This window comes from Elephantulus edwardii, unplaced genomic scaffold (genome assembly GCF_000299155.1).
Source record: "Elephantulus edwardii isolate Elephantulus edwardi_28Jun2011 unplaced genomic scaffold, EleEdw1.0 scaffold00071, whole genome shotgun sequence".
NCBI lineage: Eukaryota > Metazoa > Chordata > Mammalia > Macroscelidea > Macroscelididae > Elephantulus > Elephantulus edwardii.
In genome coordinates this window covers 12,445,064-12,467,489 of record NW_006399821.1, presented here as the reverse complement: position 1 = coordinate 12,467,489, position 22,426 = coordinate 12,445,064, and the positions used below count along the sequence as shown (strand labels likewise).

The window sequence follows — 22,426 nt, the reverse complement described above, 5'->3', positions numbered from 1 at the left end:
ATTTACATTTAAATGTTGTTTTATGTTCTTGTTAGTTGTTTGGGGGAGAAAAAGAAGATGTATTGTTCCTTTCATTTTGATACACCATACTAAATATTATAAGAGATAATAGGTAATATGCTCATTAAATCTCAGTTCATTTTGGTGTCTTTTTTTTTTTTTCAGCAGAGAATACTTTCTTTACAGAGTGAACACTGAGTGGTTTATCCTTTTCTTTTCTCCTGGACAGTTTGAAGAAGGCATACTTGACACATGCTTATATGTGATGGACAGAGCAAACATGGACCTCTCTGGGCGGGGGAATCCAATCAAAGTCAGCCGAGTTGGATCTGCTATGGTAAGTGACAACTAATGATTACTAAAATTTACAACACATGTCATTTGCCCGAGAATAGATGGTAATTCATTAAGCTACTGAAATGGTGCCTAACACTTGATATTTTATTTGTAGAATTACAGTTTATGGCATCCATATAGAGCTAGGAATTTCCTAAGCTTGCTTGTCATTGCTCTATAATATAATGATTTTCTCATCATTGTGTGTTTCATTGGTTTTAAGCAAATCGTGGTACATAATGATGGAATTTTAGTTTTGGCAATGAGTATGGAATGGGCGGGCATTCAATACCATGGACTTGCAAAAGAATAAATAAATCTGTCTTTTAGGAAGTGCAGCCAGTGTGCTTCTTAGAGGTCAGGATGGTGAAATTTGGCTCACATACTTTGGGCATATTTTTGGGAGGGGACAGTCCTTGGAAAAGGACATTGTTCTGGGAAAGGTCTAAGGTCAGCAAAGGAAGAAAATAACCCTCAGTGAGATGAATTGGCAGTGACTGTAACAGTAGTTTCAAGCATGGCAGAGGTTGTGAGGATGGTTCTGGATAGAGCAAGGTTCCAATCAGCTGTTCATTGGGCCACTCCCTGTTGACTCAAAAGCACCTAACAGCAAGAAGCACAGAACCATTATTCTTAAGAACTTCTTGTTTTAGAACTAAAGAATGCTATGACTAAGTGACACTGACTAGGATCAATCATGTGAAACCTATACCTAGACCAAGAGGCTGTATGTGAACAGAGCAAGGGAGCATCACATGTTTTAAAATTAAAAAAGGAGCGTGTCAGAGTCATATCCTCTCTTAATACCTATTCAATCTGAATGCTTGAACAAATTATTCAAGAAACTAGACTCTATGGAGAAGAGATTGGCATCAAGATTAGAGAAAGACTCATCAATAACCTGCATTATGAAGAGAGCAAAGATTATAAAGCTTTGTCTCACATTCTTCGAGTATGTTATTAGGAGAAATTATTTCTTAGAGGAATACATCATGCTTTGGAAAGTAGAGGAACAGCAATAGAGAAAGTCCTCAATGAGATTGACACAATGACTGCTACAATGGGCTCAAGTGTGTCAGAAAGTATGGGGATGACACAGGATAAGACAGTATTGTCAGATCTGTTGTTTATAGTGTAACTGTGGCTCATATTTAATTTGACAGCACCTAAAAACAATGTAATCAATCAATTGATCAAAGGATACATATGCATACACAGAGAGAGACATGCAAGAATCTAGTCTTTATCTATTTTCACACTGATAACAACAATTGTTGTTGTTGTTATGTGCTGTCGAGTCACTTGCGACTCATAGTGACCCTACGTACAACAGCCCTAAACACTGCTCTGTCCTGTGCCAATTGCTCTGTCTCTGACACTCCCATCCCAATTATCCCAGTCACTGAATCAATCCACCTCCTAGAGGGCCTTCCCCTCCTGCGCTGTCCCTCCACCCTCCCAAGCATGATGTCCCTCTCCAAGGACCGGTCTCTCCTCACAACATGTCCAAAGTATGTTAGACGGAGCCTCAGAGTCCTTGCCTCCAGGGAGCCTCCTGGCTTAACCCTTCCTAGTATGAATCTGTTTGTTTTCCTAGCAGTCCATGGTATTTTCAATACTCTTCTCCAGCACCACAGCTCAAAGGCATCAATTCTCTTTCTATCCTCCTTGGTCATTGTCCAACTCTCTGATGCATAACATGTGGTTGGGAAGACCATGGCCTGTATCAGATGCACCTTAGTCTCCAAAGAGACACCCCTGCTCTTCAGTACTTTGGAGAGGTCCCTAACAGCAGACTTTCTCATGGCAATGTGCCTTTTAATTTCCTGGCTACTGGTGTCAAGAGTGTTGACTGTGGTAACATTAAAGTAACAGTAATAGTAACAGTAAAAAAATAAATTATTCCATCTAATTGTAACTTCTATTACAGTGATACCTCAGCAAAGTGCTTTATAATTAATAACTGACTGTTCTTCCTAAGTGGGAGAAAGATATGGTAATATGTATCTGCAAATATTTAAGGGGCCTTGAAAATTCTGCTAAAACCCTATTAAAAAGTTATAATTTGTCTTGTGGGATCATGACACATTAGAGTAGATTGAGTGGCAATGGTTTGGGGTTTTTAATTTTCATTTTTACTGGTTATTCTTCACAGGAGTTCTGTGAGGTGAATAGCACTCATGCTATTATGGAGCTCTATTTGACTTTTGCTTATATGGTACTTTCTGAAATTTTTAAATGTCAGTCAGTTCTTTTTGGTACAGAGACTGTGTTTTCCATCCATCTCCTTTTGATGCTTTCTGTATATTCATTCAGTATATTACATCTCAATGTCAAGAAAACAAAGATTCTTATCACTGGACTGATAGGCAACATCATGATGGATGGAGAAAATATTCAAACGGCCAGTAACTTCATTTTACTTGGATCCACAATTAACATCCTTGGTACCAGCAGTCAGGAAATCAGGAGATGTACTGCACTGGGGAAGTCTGCAGTTAGGGAACTCTCCAAGCTGTTAAAGAGCAAGGATGTCAGTTTGAGGACTAAAGTGTGTCTGATGGTTTTTCTAATCACTTGCTATGCATCTGAGTGTTGGGCAGTGAATAAGGATGACAGTAGAATTGAAGCCTTTGAGCTATGGTGTTGGAGAAGAACGCTTAACATCCCATGGACTGCCAAAAGAACAAACAAATATGTTTTGGAGAGTGTGCAGCAAGAATGCTTTTTGGAGGCAAAGAGGATGAACATTTGCCTCACATATGTTGGGCATGTGGCTAGGAGGGGCTATTCCTTGGAGAGGGATGTGTCCTTGGAAAGGGATGTGATGCTTGAAGGTTGAGGGTCAGCAGACCATAGACCTTTTGGATTGACATGGTGACTGCTATAATGGGCTCTAATATCTCCAGAAGTGTGACGATAGCACAGGATAGGGCAGGGTTCAGATCTGTTGTTCATAGAGTCACTATATTTTGTACTCAACTCAATGGTACCTAACAACAAATTGACTTCCATCTCTCTCCCCTGGTGCATTTGGTGGATTTAATCAATCTCCCTTTGAGTTGGCAGCCCAACACCTTACTGTTAAGCCACCAGAGTTCCCAAAAATATTTTTTCTTTTTATATAAAAATAATAATAATCTGGCAATGATATGAGCTGTGATTTCTAGTTAGCTTTTAAAAAAATATATTCTTATTTTATTAGTAACTTACCTCCAAGTTGTTGCTGTTGCTGTTGTTGTTATGTGCCATCAAGTCACTTGTAACTCGTAGTGACCCTATGTACAACAGCCCTAAATGCTGCTCTGTCTTGTGCCAATCACACTGTCTCTGACACCCCCACCCCGATTACACTAGTCACTGCATCAGTCCACCTCATAGAGGGCCTTCCTCTCCTGCGCCGTACCTCCACCCTCCCAATCATGATGTCCCTCTCCAAGGACTAGTCTCTCCTTACAACATGACCAAAGTATGTCCGACGAAGCCCCAGAATCCTTGCCTCCAAGGAGCAGCCAAGTTTAACCCTCTCCAGGATAAATCTGTTTGTTTTCTTAGCAGTCCATGGTACCCTCAATACTCTTCTCCAGTACCACAGCGCAAAGGCATCAATTCTCCTTCTATTCTCCCTAGTCATGGTCCAACTCTCGAACACATAAAAAGTGATTGTACCAGTGATTTTATCAGACACACCTTAGTCTCCAGAGAGACTCCATTGCTCTTCCATACTTTGGAGAGGTCCCTAACACCAGACTTTCCCATCGCAATATGTCTTTTAATTTCCTGTCTGCTGGTGCCAAGAGTGTTGACTGTAGAGCCAAGCAGACTAAAGCTGTGAACAATCTCAATCTCTTCACCATCCATCCTGATGCTGCCAACTGACCCAGTGGTAAATTTAATAAATAGCAGAATTTCAAAAGTTAAGGCAAAACCAAGTATATACTGATAATTTTCACCTTTTACAGAATGCAAAGACAATGAATTCTTAAAAATTTAAGAATTTCTTTATGAAAACTATTTGTCATAAGATATGCTGAATAGTATCTAATCTTTTCTTTTCCTGTTTTAGCTTTCTCCATTCTCTCATATTTTAAGTCACCCTGATAGGTTTACCATCAACGGGGAACCAACGCAGTAGTGAAATATAATTTAATTTTTTTAAAGTATCCTTCAATGGAATGCTCATCATTTTAAGGTTATTCCTTCACTTTGCATGTTTTTATTAATCCTGAAATCACTGCCTAGCAAATATAAAGTAACTCCCATAATACTGTCTCTAGTGGCACGGAGCCAAGTGGAGGCTATTAAGTCTTGCATTAAGCACATAATCCTAATGCAAATTGCCTGGAAATTTCATTAATCGTAACAAGTCTATGAAGCTCTAATTTTTAAAATGTAGAATTCAATGATAAGGTTTAGAACTAACGAAAGGCAAACTATGGGTGAGCAGTTTGGTTTCGGTTTAGTTCGGTGGCTGTGGTACCTTTGTGTGGTAGAGACAGAGGCCCTGCCCTGGATTCCTGGGCTAATGCCTCTCTTTTCATCATCACAGTTGTTGATAGATGCAAAATTCTTGGTAGTTTTCAAAATTCTTTCACTCCTTTTATCTTCTTTAATCCTCACTTTAAAATAGTTCTGTGACTCTTAACAACATTCGTCCATTAACGATTTTTAAAAACTAAGATATTGATCCTCAAATGAAAATTGACAAAGATAAGAGTTTTGTGTGAATTATTTTAAATCATGTTTTCTGATTGTTCCTGATGTTCTGGTCATGACTGCTTTTCACAGATATGAGAAATCTATCAGGAAATAGTTGGCTGAAATTAGTAAAAAAACAGTGGGCATTGGGAAAGAGAAGAATCTTCCGTTTTCTCAATTAAAGACTTGCCTTACAGTATGAGAAGATTATTTAGGGAACTCAGAAGGAAACTGTTTGAATTTGGGAGAATCTAACCATATCTCCTACTTAGAGGATGTAGGGTCAGTAATTTTGCTTCAGGGAGAAGAGCAACAGAGAACCCTGAAACAGAAACCGCCTGCATGTTTTTTGGCAAACATCTTCAAACACCTCCCCAGCCTGGTCACTAAGGCTCAAAATTCCTTTCACAGGGTCCAAATACTATGCCAGACATGCAGATTCTTCAGAAAGGCTAACACACCCACTTCACCTCATGCTGAGGTTAAAATGGTGGATGACCGATCACTCCAAGGAGTAAATATTGCCAGGAAGGATGGGAATAGAGCTGTGACCCAGATCGGACTCAAGGAAAGAGTAGTGGGCGAAGAAGGCAAAAGCACATGACTAAGTCTCAGAGACAAACTTATTTACATTGGTCGTGATAGAAGTCAATTACTGAAGGTGGCAAGAAATTTTCAGAGTCGCTGAGTGCAGGATGCTAAAAGAGCCTGGATGATGACTCATATAATATAAGCTTTCTGTGACAGATGACAGTAATTGGATTTACGTACATAATCTCAGAAGAGGGAGGTGAGATCTCTACTGTCCAGTATGTATAGCCTTGAGGAAATCACAAAGCCATGATTTCTTAACCTCACTATAATTAATACTCTGGGCCGCATAAATAAATCTGTGTGGAGGCTTTCCTGTGCACTCTAGGGTATTTAATAGCAGTCAGCCCTCTATAAGCAAGATACAAACAACCCCCTTCTTCCCCTCTCCCTAACTTATGCAGTAACACACTTTGCCCCCTCTCCCTAAATTATGGCAATTAAAAATGTGTGCAGATACCTCTAAATATCTCCTGGAGGTTACAATTACCTCCATTTGAGAGCCCCACATTCAGTGGTTCCATTTTTTTCTCAGCTGTTGTTTTTAGGTGCGATCAAGTCAACTATTGCTCACAGCAATCCTCTGAACAATCGATGGGAATCCTGACCTATCCCACATCACCCCCATGATCTCAGCCAGGCACCAGCCCACTGTCAGTCATTGTAGCTATCTACCTTGTTGAGGACTTGCTTCTCCTTTATTTCTCCTCTATCTTTCCCAGGATATCTTTTTCTGAGAATTGTCCCACCTTTGTAACATACTCAAAGTGTGTAAGACGACAATTCACTATCCTTGCCTATATGGAACACCCTGGTTACACTTCCTTCAAGGAAGATTTGTTGGCTCTTTGGGCAATCAGTGGTCTATTCAGTACTACAGTTCAAAGCAACACTATTCAAAGGCTTTGATACTTCTTCAATCTTCTTTATTCATTGCCCAACTTTCAGATGTACAGGAAGCAAGTGAAACTACTAGCACATGGCTCAGGTACACCTTAACTTTTACACTGATATTTTTGATCCTTAGCACTTTTACTATGTCCTTGATAGCAGATTTCTCCTATGTAACATATCTTTTGATTTCTTGACTGCTGCTACCATATGTGTTGATAGTGGATCAAAGTAAAATTAAATAATTGACAACCTTTTTATTTTCCTTTCAGCTATCATGGTGTAGATTATTGGTTAAATAGTGAAGACTTTTTATTTTTTTTTATATTAAGGGGTATTCCATTTTGAAGGCTTCAGTAAGTGCTTTAAGCCCTTTTCACTTTCTGCAACGAAGTTGTGTCATCTACATAATGCTGGTTGTTGATGAATCTCTCTCCATTCCTGATGTCATATTTATCTTAATAAAGCACAGCTTCTTTAATTATTGATTCAGCATGGAGATTTAATGTTGTTGTTGTTGTTAGGTGCTCTTGAGTCAAGTTCAACCCTAAGTGATCCTATGGAAAGCAGATTTGAACCCTGTCCTATCCTGTGCCATCCTCACACTTTCTGACACATTAGAGTCCATTGCAGTATCATTGTGTCAGTCCACCTGGTTGAAGGTCTTCCTCTCCTTCACTGACCTTTCTGAGCATCTAGAGATTTATTAGGTATGAAGAAAGAATACAATTCCATTGTACACCTTTCTTGATTTTAAAACATTTTAGTATTCTCTTTTTCTGTTTAGACAACTACTTTTGGTGTTATATATAGGTGTCACATGAGCACAGTTAATGAAATTTCCATTCTTCTCAGCTAGTAGAGTGTAAATAACTAACGTGAGAGAAAAAGCATTGCCATATGGAAAGGGTCTTGGCCCCATGTCAAGGGTTCTGATCTCTATCTTGCTTTCCCACTGAACTTTTTATGTGATCTTGGCCAAGGTCTCACAAGGTCTATTTCTTGATCATTGTACTCAAACCTCATTTGTCTTTTCCAGTGCCACAAGAATAGCCATTTATTTCTCAAAACCATGGCTTCAAACCACTTCTTCTGGGCTCAGTGATGGCCAGGAACGGATGTAAAGTTGTAAAATATGAGTGAACCAGAACAACAACCAGATTAAACATTGTCAGTTAACTCCATCCTAGAAACTTGGTCTCCTTAGAAAACAGGGACTTTGTGCGTGTTGCATCACAATGAAATACCTTAAATAGCAGGGTCAGAAACAACAGTACTTCTCTCAATAATGGTGACCAATTACAATGCTTTCACTCTTCTTCCCTTCTCATAGTCTACAAAATAATCGAATTGACTCCCCCATAAAATTCAAAAGGATTTTGAATCTTTTGCTTCTTCCAGATAGCCTATTCCAGGAGTTGAATCTACAATTTTTCACATTCTAATTCTTATTCTGCTTCACCAAAATTTTAAAAGGTCAGGTATGTTCTGGTTTTGCTCTCCATTGAATAAGTTGAAATCAGTTTGAAGCACTGACCAAAACAATGCTCTCTTTTTTGTTACTTTTTAAAATATATGCAGTATTTTCTCTACTTCTCTATTTTTTTTACTATTTGCTTCATTATTATGTGAAAATAGGAAAAGTTTATGACAATCTAGATAGCCTGAAGCTATTGGATGGTCCCAGGAGAAAGAACTCCCAAAATATTGTGATCTCTGTGTCTGGGCATCAGGCTTAAGATGCTCTCACTTTATATAAGCAAACTTTTGTTTAGAATCTTGTAAATTATGAATAGTCTGTTCTACCAATGCTACACTGTGAGTTGATTTAAGTGTTGTCATAGTTGTTAAGTGCCATCGAGTCGCAGGCGACTCATAGTGACCCTATGAAGGAAAGTCCTCAACATTTGTGTGTCTTTCATCCTCTCTCCAGGTTCAGAGGATTTCCCGAGGCAAGCTATTATGAAAGTGGATGCCACTCCTGCTTCCAAGCTTGTTTTAATCTGGTATCTCCACCCAACACTGTCTGCCATGGGTAACCAACCATTAATGCATTTCACAATCAGTGATTTAAGTGAGGGGAAGAAGAAACTTGTCCAAAATTATCATTTCTTCTTAAATCATAAAGCTTGATTGACACTTTCTTTTCACTTCATCTTTGATGTCACAGTCCCCACCAGGAAAAAAAAAATGTTCAGGAAATGTGCCAAAAAGGTTCACACTGGATGCTATGTGCCATCTGAAACTTCTTTTATCTCAAATGATAGTAACAAAACATTCCATTTCTAACCCAAAATGCTGTTCTAAAACCTGATGTGGAGTTTGAGTTTCCAATCAGCCCACCAGAACATCTGTACTGTAACATGCTGTAACAAAGACAGCATGGTCCCAGAGAAAAGGGGATTTGGTAACAGCAGTCTGGCATTACTGCTGGGTGGTTACCTGCCCGTGACTGTTTCTGTCTCTGACTGGATCTGGCAGCATCTCAGGGCAAGGAGCTTCTCCAGGGAGATTCAGCTGCTACTGCAATGATGAGGTCACTGCAGATGAAGTTTGCTCAATTCTCTGTGAAACTCCCCAATGTTTTACCCTTGTGCTTATTCTATCTTCTAAGTAAAGAAGTAATAAACAATCTTGGTTCAAATCTGCATATTACAAGTTTGTGAGATTTAAAGGATTCTCAAGGAGTCTTTGACGGGAGGAAGTGGAGGCTCTTGGAAATGATGTCACACAGAGACAGACAGCAAATAAGTTTCTGAGATGAAGCTAAATATAGTCCTTAATCTAAACTTATATACATTAGAAGGGCAATATGAAAAATAATCAAAACACTACAAAACCAAAAACCAAGTAAAAACAAAAACCCTAAACTCATTGTCATCAAGTCAATTTAAATTCCTAGTAATTGGCCATCCAGTTTCCAAGGCTGTAATCTTTATAGCTGGAGACTGCCCATCTTTCTCCTATGGAGCAGCTGGTGCATTCAAACCACTTAACTTTAAGTTAGCAGCATAATTAATACTTAATGCATCTTGCCACCAAACCTCGTTAGAGAGCCAACAGTAATGCATTATTGCCAATAACACGATTACTATTTCAAGTTAACATGATGCCTCATAGAGAAGAACAAGGGAAAGGATCTCAGAACAGGTAGGTTTTAAACAGCAATGCTAAATGAATAAATATGTGAATTAAATGTAGAACGGTGACCCAACAGAATGTGGAAACTATAGAACAATATAAGTGATTTCACATGCAAACAAGATTCTATTAAAGATTATCCAAAAATGACTGGAACAGCACATCAGCAGAGAACTGCCAGAAGTCCAGGCTGGGTTTAGAAGGGGTCGTGGTACTAGGGATATTGTAGCTAATGTTAGATGGATCTTAGGTGAAAGCAGGGAATACCAGAGGAATGTCTATCTGTGTTTCATTGACTATGCAAAGGCATTTGACTGTGTGGATCATAACAAACTGTGCTGACCCTGAGAAGAATGGGAATCCCAGAACACTTGATCATGCTAATGAGAAACCTCTACTTGGACCAAGAGGCAGTCGTCAGAACAGAGCAAGGAAACACTGAACGGTTTAAAATGGGGAAGGGTGTACACCAGAAATGTGTCCTGTCTCCATACCTTTTCAACCTATTTGCAGAACAGATTATCCAGGAGGCTGGGCTCTATGAGGAGAAATGTGGGGTCAAGATTGGTGGAAGATCTATCAACAATCTGCGATATGCAGATGATACAACCCTGCTTGCTGAAACTGAGGAGGACCTGATGCGCTTCTGCAGAGGTCAAGGACTGCAGCCTCCAATATGGATTGAGGCTCAGTGTCAAGAAGACAAAGATTCTCACCACTGGACCAACTGGCAGCATCAGAATGGGTGGTGAAGAGATTGAGTTTGTTCACAGCTTCAGTTTGCTTGGCTCCACAGTCAACACTCTTGGCACCAGTAGCCAAGAAATTAAAAGGTGTATTGCCATGGGAAAGTCTGCTGTTGGGGATCTCTCCAAAGTACTGAAGAGCAATGGTGTCTCTTTGGAGACTAAGGTGCGTCTGATACAGGCCATGGTCTTTGCAATCACTTGTTATGCATCAGAGAGTTGGACAATGACCAAGGAGGATAGAAGGAGAATTGATGTCTTTGAGCTGTGGTGCTGGAGAAGAGTATTGAGGGTACCATGGACTGCTAGGAAAACAAACAGATTCATCCTGGAAAGGGTCAAACCGGGCTGCTCCTTGGAGGCAAGTATTCTAAGGCTCCATCTAACATACTTTGGACATGTTGCAAGGAGGGCCAGGTCCTTGGAGAGGGACATCATGCTTGGTAAAGTGGATGGACAGTGCAGAAGAGGAAAACCCCCTATGGGTGGATTGATTCAGTGACTGAGGTAATCTGGATGGGTGTATCAGAGACTGTGCAATAGGCACAGGACAGAGCAGAGTTTAGGGCTGTTGTACATAGGGTCGCTATGAGTCGCAAGTGACTCGACAGCACATAACAACAACAACAACAACAAGTAGCCAATAGTGATTCTAAATAGCCAAGAGTGTGTCCCTGGAAATTCCCCAAAAGGGATTGGATTAGTGTATATTAAGGGTGGTATTGGTAGTGATGATGATGGTGAAGGTGGTTGTGATAGTGATAATAATGACAGCAATAGTGGCTGTGGTGCTGGTGCTGATGAGGATAATCATTGCCTCTATAGGAGTGCTAACAGCATTTGTTGGTCATGAGGTGGTTGTGGTGGAGATGGTGATAATTGTAAGCATACTTGTGATGGTGATGTTAGTAGTGGTGGAGATGAGGATGGTTATGATGGCCACGATGATGCTGATGATAAAACACTTAGTATTGACTCATTAATTCAACAAGTATTAATTGAGAATCTACCAGTCAGAGTAAAACTGTGAATCAATCATACTTCTTTCTTGCATAGAAATAGTCTAACCAAAAGACCAACATCAACAAAAATTAAAAACTGTAACACATGTTAGTAAAGTCTTTCATGAAAATAAGTATAGAATAGTATGGGAGAAGAAATCTCTAAATCTTAGTTTACAATTACCTCAGTATTGCACGTTGATCTAACAATTGTTGAGTGGTTGGAAAAGAAGGGAGAGCAATGACTAGCATGGATCCGTAGCAATAATAAACCTTGCTGATAGTCACAGAGACTCTTTCCCCATGGTGGGATGGCATAGTTTGCTCCTCTAGGGGTTAGGTTGTTTTGTATTTCAGGAAACATACAATTCCCACCACTCAGGTTTTTTCCACAGTGTTCCAACATTTACAGTTATTTGCCTCCATGCCATTTTTGTTCTATTAGAAAGAAAACCAAACAAATTAATGTTGATAAGAAAATTGAAAAGATAAGAGAGGAAGAAAAAGAAGTCAACACAATCACATATTTTAAAATTCCAGGGCTTGATATTCTTGCTAGGCTGGACTTTTCATCTTCCCATGAGGTATTCACATTTATTTTTAACCTGGTTTTTACTGGTATCGAATCACAATGCCATCATTAATCCACATTAATCCCTTTATCTGACTGTGACTCTTGGGAACTAACTCAACACTGAACTTGTTTTAAACAATCGATGTTCAATGTACTCGAGTATTAAAAAATTTTTTTTGAACATCAGCTAATAAATTGAGCTGATCAAAAGTGGAAACAGGTCCTAGAATTCCTAGGGCCCAGTGTAAGATGAATTATAGTAACCTATAAGACAAATCATCACTTAGGGCTCTGGTCCCCAAGCACCTGAAAATGCATAGACAAACTGAACATAATGTTATTTTTCACTTTGTCCATATTTCTTCCCTTCCCCTTGCCCTATGATTTAGAAAGTCCTTTTGCTATGTATGAAAAAATATATAATAATGTAATCACCACTTTAATATCTTGCCAAACAGTACTACACTCTAGTAAACTGCAAAGATTCATGTTTCACATGATCATACAGTCCAATCACATTAAAATCAAAGGAAATTGATTTTTAAACCAGCTAAAATTCCTTTTCTTAGATTGGACTGCCACAGAGAAATTTCAGGACCCAGGTGCTGAATAGTTAGCATTCCCAACCTTTTCCCCACCAATGAGCTTTCACATTTTCCCATATGGGTTTATTTTCTTTTATTCAATCTATCAAAAAAACATTACTATTTAATAATATTTGGTCTCCTTTTTCTTGCATTGCTGTTGTTGTCTTTGTTATGTACCAGTGAGTACGAACCCACTCATAGCTAACTATCCAGTGCGTTTTCAGAGGCAGTAAATTGCATGAAGCTAATGGATTTGAACCTTGTGTCTTTGCACTGGCAACATAACTCCTTTCCACTTATGTAATTATCAATCAGACCCTCTGATAAGAACCAGATCAAGTATTATAATGAATACGATTCAGTGCCATCTGAAAAAAAAAGTATTTTATTGTGCTTTGGTTAAGGTTTACAAAGCAGTTCATATGCCCATAGAATTTCTTTATACGCTGTTCAGTGACCTTGGCTACATCCTTCACAGTGTGTGAACATTCTCATTATTTACATTCTGGTTGTTCTGTTTCAGGGCCATCATTTTGAACATAAAGATACAATTTCCATTTGGCATCTTGGAAGGGTGAAAATAACTCATATATCTGCATTATACACTTTGCAGATTCCTAGAGGTCAAGTTTCCCAGTCTGGTGGCCACTGCCAAATGCAGGGCTTCATGCTGGATTTAAGTATCTGATGCTATCAGATTTTTATTTCAAATTGTTCTTTTCTTTCTCATGCCCAGGAATGGAAAAAAAATAGCATTCTTTGTTTTGTGATGAGAGGACAAACTAGAGTCTCTGATGTTTTTATGGTATTCCTAGTGGGTCATTTCTCAAAAAGTAGGGGCTCCCAGTGTACATGAAGAATGTTATTTCCATTCAATTTGGGTAAAATATGAAAACGCTAATTCTAGTAAACAACAAGATCTCTTCCAGTCAGTTGGCTGGGCAGCTGTCCTCCAAATTTGTGGGCATAGACTGGTGAGCATGGCCAGGGCTTCATCTGTCATTTAAACCATGTCAGTTGGTATCCTTTCAATACCTGGGACCTTATTTTTTTTTGCAAATTCCTTCACTGTAGTTTCAACTTCTTCCTTCCGCATCATTGACTCCTGATCATACAGTACTTCCTAAAATATTTCAGCATTGATCAAGTATTTTTGGTTCAGTAACTCTCTGTCTTCTTTTGATGCTTCCTGGATCATTCAAGATTTTTCACAGCATCTCTCAGGATTGTAACTTGAGGCTTTAATTTGTTCTTCAGTTTTCTCAGCTTGAGAAATGCCAAGCAAGTTTTCCCTTTTTATTCTCCAATTCCAGCTGCTGCACATACTGTTACAATACTTGGCTTTGTTTTCCCAAGCAGCCCTCTGAAATCTTCTATTCAGCTTTTTTACTTCGGTATCTCTTCCCTTTGTTTTATCAGGCTCAATACTCTTGTCCAGTTTTCAGAGACTCTTCTGACATCCATTTCTATATTTTTTCCTTTCTACACTGTCTTTGTAATATCACAGACAAGTAAAATATTTATGAAGATCATTCAAAAAACAGCTAGAACAGTACATTGAAAAGAGAACTGCCAGAAGTTTAATTTAGGCTTAGAAGAGGCTGTTGGCACCAAGGATATCATTGCTAAAGTCAGATAGATCCTGGCTGAAAGCAGAGAATTACCAGAAGAATGTCTATTTTGTTTTATAGACAATGCAAAGGTATTTTACTATATTTATCATAAAAATTATGATTAACATTGAAAATAGAAATTCCAGAATGTTTAATTACGCTCATGTTAAACTTGTACTTAGATCAAGAAGCTTTTGTCCAAACAGAGCAAGGGAACACTGCATGGTTTAAAATTAAGAAAGATGTGTATCAGGACTGTATTCCTTCCTCATAGCTGTTCATTGTATTTGCTGAACTAACATTTGAGAAACTGGACTTTATGAAGCAGAATGTAGTATCAGAGTTAGGGTTAAGTTATAAAGAAGACTCATCAATAACTTGTGTTATGCAAATGACATAACCTTACTTGCTGAAAATGAGAAGGAATTGAAGTGCTTACTGCAGAAGATCAAGTACTCGCCTTCAGTATCAATTACATCTCAACATAAACAAAACACTAGTTCTCATAACTGAACCTATAGGTAATACCATGATAAGTGGAGAAAAGACGTAAATTTTCAATGATTTAAACTTACAGTGATTCACAATCAACACCCTTGGTACCAGCTGTCAGGAGGTCAAGGGATATAATTCACTGGAAAAGTCCGCTGTCAAGGAATTCTCCAAATTACTGAAGAATAATGATTTCTGTTTGAAGACTAAAGTGTGTCTGATTCAGGTCATGGTTTTTTCACTCATTTGTTATGCGTCTGAAAGCTGGACAATGAATAAGGATGATAGAAAAAGAATCCATGCCTTTGAACTGTAGTGTCAAGGTTGAGTACTGAAGATTCCATGGACTCCCAAAAGAATGAACAGATTTATCCTGGAGAAAGTGAAACCAGAGTGCTTCTTGGAGGCAAAGATGACAAAGCTTTGTTTCACATACTTGTGGTATATTGCTAAGAGAGGCTGTTTCTTGGAGAAGGCCATCATGCTTGGAAAGTCAGAGTGTTGGTGAAAGAGAGGAAGAGCCTCAACCAAACGGATTGACACAGTGTCTACAGCAATGATCTTAAGTACACCAGAAATTGAGGATGTCACAGGATAGAACAGCGTTCAGTTCTGTTATTCATGGGGTCTGTATATGTCACACTCAACTCTATGACACCTAACAACAACAGTTCTAATAATATATTTAAAAGCCTATATAACATTGGACTCTAGATATCTAAACATAGGCTACTGAACTCACAGATCAAGAGTGATTGAGAAAATCAATGATGAAGGAGAGAAAGAGATGGGTGAAATCAGAATAGTCCTTGGGTACATTTCGAGATAAACATTATACTATAATGTCACTTTGTTTACCAGATATTTGCATTTCTGTTTATGGGGGATTTTTAACAATTGGCAAATACACTTAGAGTCAGCACATGGAATTTGCCTAACAGAAAGTATGTTCTTAGTTACTTTTGAGTAAATGTATACATTTCATAAATAACCAAATAAAAAATGGAGGGAGAGAGGTATCAGAAAGCTCAGTAACTTTATCAAAGTCTCTGATAGAACAGTTTGCTTGACCCCACTATTCCACGTATAATATTTTCTTTCCACTGTATTTGTCCTCTGTCTGTCCTCTCCTCATCATCTGAACTGTTTAGGTAAAATATATAAGCCCTGTCTAAGTCAGGAAGACACTCCTTTTCTTTCAGGAGGGGAAAGTTAGGGGACAATGAATTGTTCAGGCATCTCCCCCCCCCCTTTATGGTAAAAGCCAGCAATGTAATGAAGTTTTCATTTGTGGGAAAACAGCTTGGTTTCTCAATTATTAAGGTTACATTTCTTATGCCTGTGCTGCCCATATTTTTGGAGAAAAACAGACATTTATCACAAGCCATCTCTCAAATGTGATAATCACAGTCAATCTAAATGTCGGCTCCCCCTGAATTGCTTCTTGGAATGAGTTTTCAATGCTGCATCTATTTTGTAATCACACAGGCTATTTCTGAAATACGGGCTGTTTTTCAGCACTTCCTCCAAGCTGTGCCACTGGGGCTGCACTGGTCTCAGGAGGCAGCTCTCCCAGGATAGACGGATGTAAACATTGCAAAGTTATCACTGCCCTTGAGGACATACCTGACCGCTCTGAGTACCTACGTTCCCTCTTTGCTTTCCTTTATTCCTGTTGTTTTGCTTTTAACCTTCTCCCATCCATCTATATCTTTCATTCACATGTTTTTGAAGTCCTGTTCCATGCAGTGGTGATATAAGATTGATAAAAGCAGTCAAGACTTGCAGAGCTTAAAAATCTAACTTTCTTTCATTGTCTTCATCAAGTTACTACTCTTTTGACTGCCAAGCAATGAAATCTGTTTGACCAAATAAGAAGTCTTAGTGACTGAGGAGGACAAGTTTAATAATCCCTTGTAATGACTATTATGAAAAATTAACTTCACTGCATACCCAGGCCATAGCTGTGTATTGTGTATACCTACCAAAGAATATTTACATACCAGTGGGTATACATGTCACAAAATATATTAGGGTTGTTGGTTTTGTGTATGATGGAGTCAGAAGCAACCTATAGCTGACCCTCCAGCAGGTTTTCAGAGGCAGTTAATTACATGGGAGGAGATTACCCAGCCTTCTCCTGTGGAGCAACTGGTGGATTAGAACTGTGCTTTCACGAGTGCACCAGAGCTTCTTACCATTAGGCACATATAAAGGACTCATATAAAAACATAAGCATTTTTAAATTTTTTATTGATTCGTGTACATTCATATACATCATGTTTTGTACTTTGTGTTTTCTACATTAATATACATTATATTTTTTATTATCATCATTAATCTATGCCTATTATGACCCCACCTTTTCAAGTCCCCATTGAACCTTTCCGATTCCTTCACCCCTCTCTGCTCACAAACCTCTGCTATTCTGGTGATTTTTCCACCTTCCCTTTCCCTGCCTTTCTTCTCTTCTCCTCCTCCTTTTGAATATTTACACACATCTTGCACAGTTATCCTCTTATTTTCACAATTGGAGTCTTACTCAATATTTGTCCTTATGTGACTGAGTTTCCATGCAGCATAATGCTCTCTAAACTTTCTCATGTTGTATAATATTTTACAAAATTATTGTTTCTTTGTGCTGCATAATAATCAGTCACGTGATCGTACCACAATTTCTCAGTCCTTTCGTTTGTTGAAGGGCATATGAGCTGTTTCCATCTTCTTGCCATTGTGAATAACACCATTATGAACATAGGTGCACATATCTCTGTTTGGGTTTCAGTTCTTAATTTTTTGGGTTATATTTCTAGTAGTGGGATAGCTAGGTCATATGAGATTTCTATTTTCAGCTCTGTAAGGAAACACCAAACAGTGTTTCATAGTGGTTGTAGCATTTTTCAATCTAACCATCAATGCATTGTGGTGGTTGTTATGTGCTGTCGAGTTGCTTGCGACTCATAACAACCTTATGTACAAGAGCCCTAAACCCTGCTCTATCCTGTGCCAACCTCACTGTCTCTGACACACTTATTCCCACCACCTCAATCACAGAATCGATCCATCCCATCGAGGGTCTTCCTTTCCTGTGCTGTCCCTCCACTCTACCAAACATGATGTCCTTCTCCAAGGACTAGTCCTGGTCCTTCCTTGCAACAAGCCCAAAGTATATTAGACAAAGCTTCAGAATCCTTGACTCCAAGGAGCATTCTAGCTTCACCTTCTCCAGGACAGACCTGTTTGTTCTCCTAGCAGTCCATGGTATATTCAACACTCTTCTCCAGCACCACAGCTCAAAGGCATCAATTCTCCTTCTATCATCCCTAGTCACTGTCCAGCTCTCTGAAGAATAGCAAGCAATTGCAAAAACTATATCCTGGATCAGGCACACCTTTGTCTCCATCCCTGACAGCCGACTTTCCCATGCAATTTGTCTCTTGATTTCCTGGCTGCTGATACCAAGAGCGTTGACTGTGGAGCCAAGCAAACTGAAACTGTTAACTATCTCAGTCTCTTCACCATCCAAACTGATGCTGTCATTTGGCCCAGTGGTGAGAATCTTTGTTTTCTTGATGTTGATTAAAGCTCAAAATATAGGCATCTCTATTGCCACCTTGATCCCCTCTAGTCAGTTTACCCTCCCCCACCAAAGGAACCATTGTTCTAATTGTTTTTAATAAATTAATTTTACCTGATTTTAGCTTAATATATAAATACAGTATGTAAGATTTGGAGCTAGCTATTCCTTACTCAATTGATTCTGGTGTGTATTTTTCATTTGTTTTTTTTTAAATGAATTTTATTGTATTATACTGTATAAGTCTATCACAATCTGTCTATTCTCTTGTTGATAAACATTTGAGATGTTTCTAATTTGATATTAATATGAACGAAGACTATGCTAGCTTCTATATACAAATTCTTCCTTATGTATATATGTATTCATGTCTTTGGGATAAGAAGATAATGATAAATATTTAACTTTATAAAATATGCCATTTTTTTCAAAGTGGCTTACCATTTTATATGCTTGTCAATAACAGGTGAGAGTTCTCATTTTTCTACAGCTTCATCTATAATTTAGTATTTTTTGACTTGTGCTTAATTATTCTAATGAGTATATAGCAGTATATCCTTAGGTTTCAATTTTTATTTCTCTGATGACTAATGTTGAATACCTTTTTATGCGTTTATTGACCAGTTATAGATCTTTCTTTTAGGCAACCTCTATTTAATTTCATATTAAATTACTTGTCTATGTAGTATTGGGTTGTAGTTACCCTATAAGTAGTCTGACTATGTACAAATCCTTCATTTGATTTGTTTATAGAGGATATTTTCCCAGACTTTGACTTACTTTAATGATCTCTTTGTGCAGTGATGTTGCATTTTAAATATCAATAACAACAATGCTGTTTTAAGTGTTTTGAAAAGATTGTTAGCAACAAAATAAGTACATTGCATGAACCCTGATATTAGAGTTATCTTTTGTGTTACCAGCTGAAAGAACAGTGTTTTTAATCCACCAGAGTAGTCTCCAGGAAATATTTAAATACCACAGGGCCATGATGATACTGGCATCTATTATTTTTTACAAATACTTTTAATAAAGTTAAATCAGCCATCATCACTGTTAACATGCCACAGTGCCATAAAGAAGAAGATAACACTAAACAAAAGGAACTGAACTACACAAAATCTGAAAGCATGTGTTGCACAAGCCTAAAGAATCAAGAAATGGTCAATTTCTCTATTTTCCAGTAATTATATTTTCAGTATCTACATTTTAGGACTTTTTATACCCCGTGACCACAATGGGAAAGAAGTCCAGTATCTGGCATGCTTCTAGGCATCCTCTTTATCCCTTGAAAGGTACAGGAACTCAGAGCTTATTTTGTTTCCTAGGGTGGCTGTCTCCCAGTGTTAATTCTTATGTCCAAGACCAGGGCTACTGTGCTTCCTAACTCAGAATCAAGTGTGCTAACCAGTCCTCCTCACCCATGTGTAGTAGAAGCTTATGAGTTTCTGTGACACTGCACAGGTGTCAGTGAAGTTTCCAGATTAGCATGGACTAGGAAGAGCCTCAGGCTCTACTTGCTAATATCAGCCAGTCAAAACCTTATGGATCACAGTGGTCTAATGAGGATTAACAATGATGGTAACAGTGGATCATTATGGATCATAATGGTTACACTATGCATGGCGCTCTCTAGGCCTAGTGGACAAGGAGTTGCTGTGTCAACCCAAAGGCAGGCAATTCAAATCTACCAGCTGCCTCTCAGGATCAAGATGAGCAGTATTCTGTGTAATTTTCAGAAAACCCACTATAAGGTCAATTATGCATAGGTTCTGACTTAATGGCAATGAGAGAGATGGTGACGTAGTGTGTAGGGAGCTGTGCTGCTAACCCAAAGGCTGAACACCTCTAGAGGTTCAGATCCACCAGGGAGAAAGTTGGACAGTATCCTGTCATAGCAAAATACACCCTCAGAAACTCAGTGGAAGGTGGTGGTTGTATCTCCTTAGGTTTTAACTTGTATCTCTCTGACGTGAGTCAAAACCCACTAGAAAGCAGTGAGTAAGTAAATGAGTGATCAATAGGCAAATAGCAACAACTACCCACAAGACCCTTTTTTGGCCAGATTTCCTACAGTCACCCAAACTCTGTCAGTCTGTCTCCTAAATGCTCAGGCTGTTCCCTGTTTAGTCCACAAAGAGCATGCCTGTGCCCCTCCCCTCTGCCCCATCATAGCTGATTCCCAGTCTGTCATTCCTCATGAACCCAAACCCTGAAATCTGAGAGATTCCTCACCCTGCTACCAGAGAAACTGGTGGCCTTGAATGACATGTGTTTAGGATTGTAGCAAAACTTCTTGTCACTAGGCCACCAGAGCTCCCATTATAGGGTGTAATATTTTCACTACTTTATTATCAGTTGCACCACTAGGCAGCACCTTCTTTTTTAACTCACAGAAGTAATTTTAATATTCTATCCCCTAGGCTTCACCATTTGTCTCTCAGTTTGTCAAACTATGGTACCTTGCATGTGACTGTATTGCTGTTAACAATATCACTTATATTTTAAATACTAGCACTGTCATTCATGATGTTTTAGTGGATATTCCAAAGACTGACTGCAAAAAAAGGCCTGGTGATTTACATTCTCAAACTTGTGCAACCATTCTCACCTTCCTTTTCCAAATTGTGTATCTCTTCCTTAAGAAAGTTGTTTTATTACAACTCATAGCAACCTCAATATGCTATTGAATGGAATACTGCTCAGTCTTGGGCCATCCTTACAATTGCTGCTGTGTTTGAACCTATTGTTGCAGCCACTGTACCAGACCATCTCAGTAAGCTATATTCTCTCTTCTTCTGAAGTTTTACTAACAGATACATCCTTCTCCAGGACTGATCTCTCCTGACAACCTTGCCTGATGGCATCTTACTCATTCACTGCCACTGAGCCAATTCTGACCCAGAGTGATCTTCCAACCAGTTTCTGAGGCTGTACATTGCAGTGGGTGGAAACTGCCATCTTTCTCCCAAGGAGTGGTGGATTCGAACCACAGTAGGGTCATAGCTCACCAAATGGAATAACCTACCAGGCTGGTCACTAAAAGGCCATCATTTCAAATCCATCAGCCACTGTGTAGAAGAAAGATTGAAAAGTTTCTTCCCATAAAGACTTATAGGCTTTAAAATTTGATGGAAGGTTCAGCATGGCTGAGGGGGAAGTGACTGAAGATCAGTGGATTTTGTTTTGGAAACAGGAGTGGCATCCACTTCCTAAACAACATGCCCCCAGAAACTCTATGAACTTTGAGAAATGTCGATAGTTATGGAAAGGCTTCAGGCCTTTTGTTCATAGGGTCGCTATAAGTTGTGCTTGACTCAAAGGCAATCATCAACAATATATGTGAAAGAAGTACAAGGTAGAATAATGTTTGTTCTGGAGTGCACAAGGTCATCACTCACAAGTGAGATCCAACTTGATGGAAACTAATGACAGCAATATCTCTTAGGATAAATATTTTGGAAAATTTTAAGTATCCAAGAAAGAATAAGGAAGAAAAGAATTATTATTGATGTGCGTATATGTTGTGGATATGTGCCTTTGAGTGGGAACTGACTCATTGCTGGCCTCCAAGCAGATTTTCAGAGGCTGCACTTACAATGGAAGAGAATACCCATCCTTCTCTCATGGACAACATGGTAGGCTTAAATGTGTATACTTGAATTAACACAGCATTTGTAATATTTGTTTCTAGTCTTTTTTAAAAAATTAACACTTTTTTAATAAAAAAAATTTCACCTTTCTCTAAAATGTGTTCATACAATGTAGAATATGTTAAATATGATGTGTAAAACTCCTCCTCCCAAGAATTAACCCAAATTTACCACCCAGAAATAGCCACTACTAGTATTTTATTTCACTTTCAGCAAGCAAGGTTGTATTAGTTGCATTACACAGGTTATAGGTGAGTCTTCCTCCAATCCTGAGGCCACATTCCTGTTCATAAAGTCCAGCTTTTCAAATAATTTTTTCAGCACACAGATTGAATAGGTATGGAAAGAAAATATAACCTTGATTACTCCCATCTTAATTTTTTTTTAGTTTCTATATTTTATTAATTTTCATAAACATTTACAGAGATTTTGAGTTTCCATTCATTCATTGTTGCACTATTCTCTCTACCCTCCTCCCAGTTTGTTCTTGTCCAAATGCCACAGTGCTTGTCAAAGCCAGTTCTGA

General features: G+C 38.6%; 1 protein-coding gene across 1 annotated transcript in view; it reads left to right on the top strand.

Moving 5' to 3' along the window:
• F13A1 (coagulation factor XIII, A1 polypeptide) overlaps positions 1-22,426 on the top strand; it is a 302,545-nt gene that overhangs the window by 123,799 nt on the left and 156,320 nt on the right. Inside the window, exon 5 of the mRNA XM_006888734.1 lies at positions 230-337. Within this exon, the coding sequence (XP_006888796.1) occupies positions 230-337 (108 nt within the window). The remainder of the gene's footprint in view (positions 1-229; positions 338-22,426) is intronic.